This window comes from Carcharhinus amblyrhynchos, unplaced genomic scaffold (assembly GCF_965287045.1).
Source record: "Carcharhinus amblyrhynchos unplaced genomic scaffold, sCarAmb.v2.hapA scaffold_834, whole genome shotgun sequence".
NCBI classification, from domain to species: Eukaryota; Metazoa; Chordata; class Chondrichthyes; order Carcharhiniformes; family Carcharhinidae; genus Carcharhinus; species Carcharhinus amblyrhynchos.
In genome coordinates, this window is record NW_027650574.1 from 2002 (window position 1) to 7030 (window position 5029).

A 5029-nucleotide genomic window follows, 5' to 3' on the forward strand; every position below is an offset into this window, starting at 1 on the left:
GGCCATGCTAAATTGTCCCTTAGTGTCCAAAGATGTGCAGGTTAGGTGGATTGGCCATGCTAAATTGTCCCTTAGTGTCCAAAGATGTGCAGGTTAGGTGGATTGGCCATGCTAAATTGTCCCTTAGTGTCCAAAGATGTGCAGGTTAGGTGGATTGGCCATGCTAAATTGCCCCTTAGTGTCCAAAGATGTGCAGGTTAGGGGGATTGGCCGTACTAAAAAAATTGCCCGTTGGTTTCCTGAGAGGGGGAGGTTAGCGAGATTAGTGCGTAAATGTGTAGGGATGTGGGGGGTTGGGCCTGGGTGGGATTGTGGTCGCTGCAGACTCGATGGGCCTCTTTCCGCACTGTAGGGTTTCCATGACGATGTCTATCGTGTTGACGCGCTCGCCGTTGTGTTGGATCAGACTCGGTGCGATGGCGTCATCATCGGACTTGGAACGAGTGGGTTGGAGGGGAATTTGGCCACAGGGTCGCAGGTTGATAGGGAGTGGAATGATTAGATTGTTGGGTCATGGGGGTGAGGGGTCATGGGGTAGCTGGGAATGTGGGGTGAAAGGTCATGGGGTCGCCGGGCATGTGGGGAGAAGGTTACCATCAACGGGCCATGGTTGTACCCAATGGCGGAGCGAGCTAAGAGGGCAGAATGGCCTCTCCTCCTCGTCCCTGTGTTTCGTCTGCGCGCGCGTAAGTTTTTGGGAGAAGCCTCGGCGGTGAGTTATCGTGCCCCCCTCCCCCACAGGTCATCAACGCCATCGAACAGGACTACCGGCTGCCCCCGCCTGTCGACTGCCCCACCTCCCTGCACCAGCTGATGCTGGACTGCTGGCAGAAGGACCGCAACGCCAGGCCGCGATTCGGGCAGATCGTCAGCGCCCTGGACAAGCTGATCCGCAACCCGGCCAGCCTGAAGATCGTGACCAGGGAGCTCGGGGCGTGAGTATTCCGCTTGTGCCTGCCAATGTGGGGGGTGGGGGGGGTTCCACAATCTTGAAACGTCTGGGATCGCCGAACCCTGTCTTTACCGGGACGTGCTAAATTGCCCCTTAGCGTCCAAAGATGTGTAGGTTAGGTGGATTGGCCATGCTAAATTGTCCCTTAGCGTCCAAAGATGTGTAGGTTAGGTGGATTGGCCATGCTAAATTGTCCCTTAGTGTCCAAAGATGTGCAGGTTAGGTGGATTGGCCATGCTAAATTGTCCCTGAGCGTCCAAAGATGTGCAGGTTGGGTGGATTGGCCATGCTAAATTGCCCCTTAGTGTCCAAAGATGTGCAGGTTAGGTGGATTGGCCATGCTAAATTGTCCCTGAGCGTCCAAAGATGTGTAGGTTAGGTGGATTGGCCGTGCTAAATTGTCCCTTAGTGTCCAAAGATGTGCAGGTTAGGTGGATTGGCCATGCTAAATTGTCCCTGAGCGTCCAAAGATGTGCAGGTTAGGTGGATTGGCCATGCTAAATTGTCCCTGAGCGTCCAAAGATGTGCAGGTTAGGTGGATTGGCCATGCTAAATTGTCCCTTAGCGTCCAAAGATGTGCAGGTTAGGTGGATTGGCCGTGCTCAATTGTCCCTTAGTGTCCAGAGATGTGCATAAGAACATAAGAAATAGGAGCGGGAGGAGGCCATCTAGCCCTTTGAGCCTGCCCCGCCATTCAATAAGATCATGGCTGATCTGTCGTGGCTCAGTTCCACCTTCCCGCCCTCTCCCCATAACCCTTAATCCCCTCTCTTATCAAAAACCCATCAACCCGCGTCTTAAAAATATTTAGCGAGGCAGCCTCCACCACTTCAACGGGCAGAGAATTCCAGAGATTCACCACCCTTTGAGTGGAGAAGTTCCTCCTCAACTCCGTTCTAAACCGCCCCCCCTTTATCTTGAGGCTGTGCCCCCTAGTCCTACTGTCCTTTCTGAGCGGGAAGAGTCTCTCCACCTCTATCCTATCCATCCCATTCATCATCTTATACGTCTCAATGAGATCTCCCCTCATTCTTCTAAACTCCAACGAGTACAAGCCTAGTTTATTCAGCCTCTCCTCATAGCTCAACCCCCTCAACTCCGGTATCAGCCTAGTAAACCTCCTCTGCACTCCCTCCAAGGCCAAAATATCCTTGTGTAAGTGTGGCGACCAAAACTGCACACAGTACTCCAGCTGCGGCCTCACCAATGCCCTATACAGCTGCAGCAAGACCTCCCTACTTTTATATTCAATCCCCCTCGCTATGAAGGCCAGCATCCCATTCGCCTTCCTGACCACCTGCTGCACCTGCAGGCTGGGTTTTTGCGACTCATGCACAAGGACCCTGAGGTCCCTCTGCACCGTCGCCTGCTGCAGTTTTTCGCCACGTAAGTAATAGTCCTTCCTACCATTCTTCCTACCAAAGTGGACCACCTCACACTTGCCAACATTAAATTCCATTTGCCATTTCCTGGCCCATTCGCCCAGCCTATTTAGATCCTTCTGCAGACTCTCCACACCCTCCGCACAATTTGCCGTTCCCCCAATCTTGGTGTCATCAGCAAATTTCGACACCATACACTCGGTTCCCTCCTCCAGATCATCTATATAAATGGTAAATAGCTGAGGCCCCAGCACCGACCCCTGGGGCACTCCACTAGTCACCAACCGCCAATCCGAATAGCACCCATTGACCCCCACTCTCTGCCTCCTATTTGACAACCAGTCCTCTATCCACGCTAACACCCTACCCCCAACTCCATGTCCCCTGACCTTCTGCAATAACCTCTTGTGAGGTACTTTGTCAAACGCCTTCTCAAAATCCAGAAAGACCACATCCACCGGCTCTCCTCTATCCACCGCAGGTTAGGTGGATTGGCCAAGACGGGGAAGGATGGAAGGGAGATGAGGAGGGGACTGGGGAGGAGGATGGGGGGGCTGGAGGAGGATGGGGGGGCGGAAGGAGGGAGGAACTGAGGGAAGAGGGTGGAAGGGAGCGGAGGAGAGGGTAAGAAGGCGGAGGGGGGCATCTGGGGCTCAACATTTATCCCTCGCCCGGCGCCCCGTCCGACAGCTCGCCTCGTCCTTGGCTTGCGTACCTGTCTGTGGGATCTTGCTGTGCGCGGATTGGCTGCCCTTCCGAGCCTTGCGATTAGTTCACTGGCTGCCACGCCTGGTTTGGGGGGGGTGGGGGGTGGGGTGGAGGGGGCCTGTGGCGGTTACGTTGGGCGCCACACCAACGCAGCCCCCTTTGCACTGAGTAACTGTCTGTTCCCTGTGTGTCTCCCACCCACCTCCATCTCCGTCTCCGCAGCCTCTCCCAGCCGCTGCTCGACCGGGGAACCCCACACTACATTGCCTTCTCAAACGTCGGAGAGTGGCTCAGAGCGATAAAGATGGGACGCTACGAGGAAAGCTTCATCAACGCTGGCTTCACCACCTTCGATCTGGTCACCCAGATATCCGCAGAGTAAGTGGCACCTTTTTTCCCAAACTGATTTGGGCGAGGTTTATCCAACCCCCGTGCTGTACCTGTCCTGGGATGGGGGGACAGTGTAGAGGGAGCTTTACTCTGTATCTAACCCCGTGCTGTACCTGTCCTGGGAGTGTTTGATGGGGGGGACAGTGTAGAGGGAGCTTTACTCTGTATCTAACCCCATGCTGTACCTGTCCTGGGAGTGTTTGATGGGGGGGACAGTGTAGAGGGAGCTTTACTCTGTATCTAACCCCGTGCTGTACCTGTCCTGGGAGTGTTTGATGGGGGGGACAGTGTAGAGGGAGCTTTACTCTGTATCTAACCCCGTGCTGTACCTGTCCTGGGAGTGTTTGATGGGGGGACAGTGTAGAGGGAGCTTTACTCTGTATCTAACCCCCGTGCTGTACCTGTCCTGGGAGTGTTTGATGGGGGGACAGTGTAGAGGGAGCTTTACTCTGTATCTAACCCCGTGCTGTACCTGTCCTGGGAGTGTTTGATGGGGGGACAGTGTAGAGGGAGCTTTACTCTGTATCTAACCCCGTGCTGTACCTGTCCTGGGAGTGTTTGATGGGGGGACAGTGTAGAGGGAGCTTTACTCTGTATCTAACCCCGTGCTGTACCTGTCCTGGGAGTGTTTGATGGGGGGACAGTGTAGAGGGAGCTTTACTCTGTATCTAACCCCTTGCTGTACCTGTCCTGGGAGTGTTTGATGGGGGGACAGTGTAGAGGGAGCTTTACTCTGTATCTAACCCCCGTGCTGTACCTGTCCTGGGAGTGTTTGATGGGGGACAGTGTAGAGGGAGCTTTACTCTGTATCTAACCCCGTGCTGTACCTGTCCTGGGAGTGTTTGATGGGGGGGACAGTGTAGAGGGAGCTTTGTATCTTGCTGAAGTGTATTTTTTTTGTTGCTCTGAGTTGATAGTTGGTGACCATCCTTTGCAGGGATCTGTTACGGATTGGTGTCACCCTCGCTGGACACCAGAAGAAGATTCTGGGCAGCATCCAGACCATGATGACACAGGCCAAGGCCCCGCACACTGCCCGCAACTGACTGAGATGGGATCGGCGTGGGATCGGGTGATCAGCTCGGGGAAACGGGGAGGACATGTCCGGCTGCCGGATCCCGCGCCGTCTCTCCCCCTCTCTCTCTCTCTGTGAACCTCTCTCCGGATCCTCCTGGACCGCACTAAAGCCTCCGAGAAGGCCGTCTGGCCCGTGACTCGCCCGGGTCGCGTCCCCCAGGGGGGCCGCTTTTGCCCTTTGCACTTTCGAGGACCTCCCCCCACCCCCTCAACTCCTCCCCCCACCCATCCAAACTGCAGCGCCCCCCCCCCCCCCCAAAAAAAAACTCCAGCTTCAACTCCCGCCTGTAAGACTGTTGGATCCTGATGGAGCGCCCAGCTGAACTTTGACCTCCCAGCTGAACTTTGACCTCCCTGGCTGCCAGCAGGCCGGGTGGGACCTCTGACCCCCACCTCCTCCTCCTCCTCCTCCTCCCCCCCCTCCCCCGGCGAGGGCGCGGGGCTGACCCCGGGGGCGGTGGCGGGGTGGGGGGGGGGGGGGGAAACGACTTTTGGCCAAGAGTTGGCGGCGACCCTGGAC

At 55.8% G+C, this 5029-nt stretch overlaps 1 protein-coding gene across 1 annotated transcript; it reads left to right on the forward strand.

Annotated features, from left to right (window-relative positions):
- Positions 1-365: 365 nt before the first annotated feature.
- Positions 366-4559, forward strand: LOC145340197 (ephrin type-B receptor 4-like). The gene is made up of 4 exons (XM_080184626.1): positions 366-443; positions 742-935; positions 3265-3420; positions 4370-4559. The coding sequence occupies exons 1-4, from the start codon at positions 366-368 to the stop codon at positions 4476-4478; spliced, it is 537 nt and encodes a 178-aa protein (XP_080040752.1). The 3' UTR covers positions 4479-4559.
- Positions 4560-5029: the final 470 nt, after the last annotated feature.

Coding starts and splice junctions, on each gene's coding strand:
- LOC145340197 (XM_080184626.1), top strand. CDS start 366: ATGTCTATCGTGTTGACGCGCTCGCCGTTGTGTTGGATCAGACTCGGT. Junction 444..741: donor CATCATCGGACTTGGAACGA/GTGGGTTGGAGG, acceptor CCTCCCCCACAG/GTCATCAACGCCATCGAACA. Junction 3,421..4,369: donor GTCACCCAGATATCCGCAGA/GTAAGTGGCACC, acceptor CATCCTTTGCAG/GGATCTGTTACGGATTGGTG.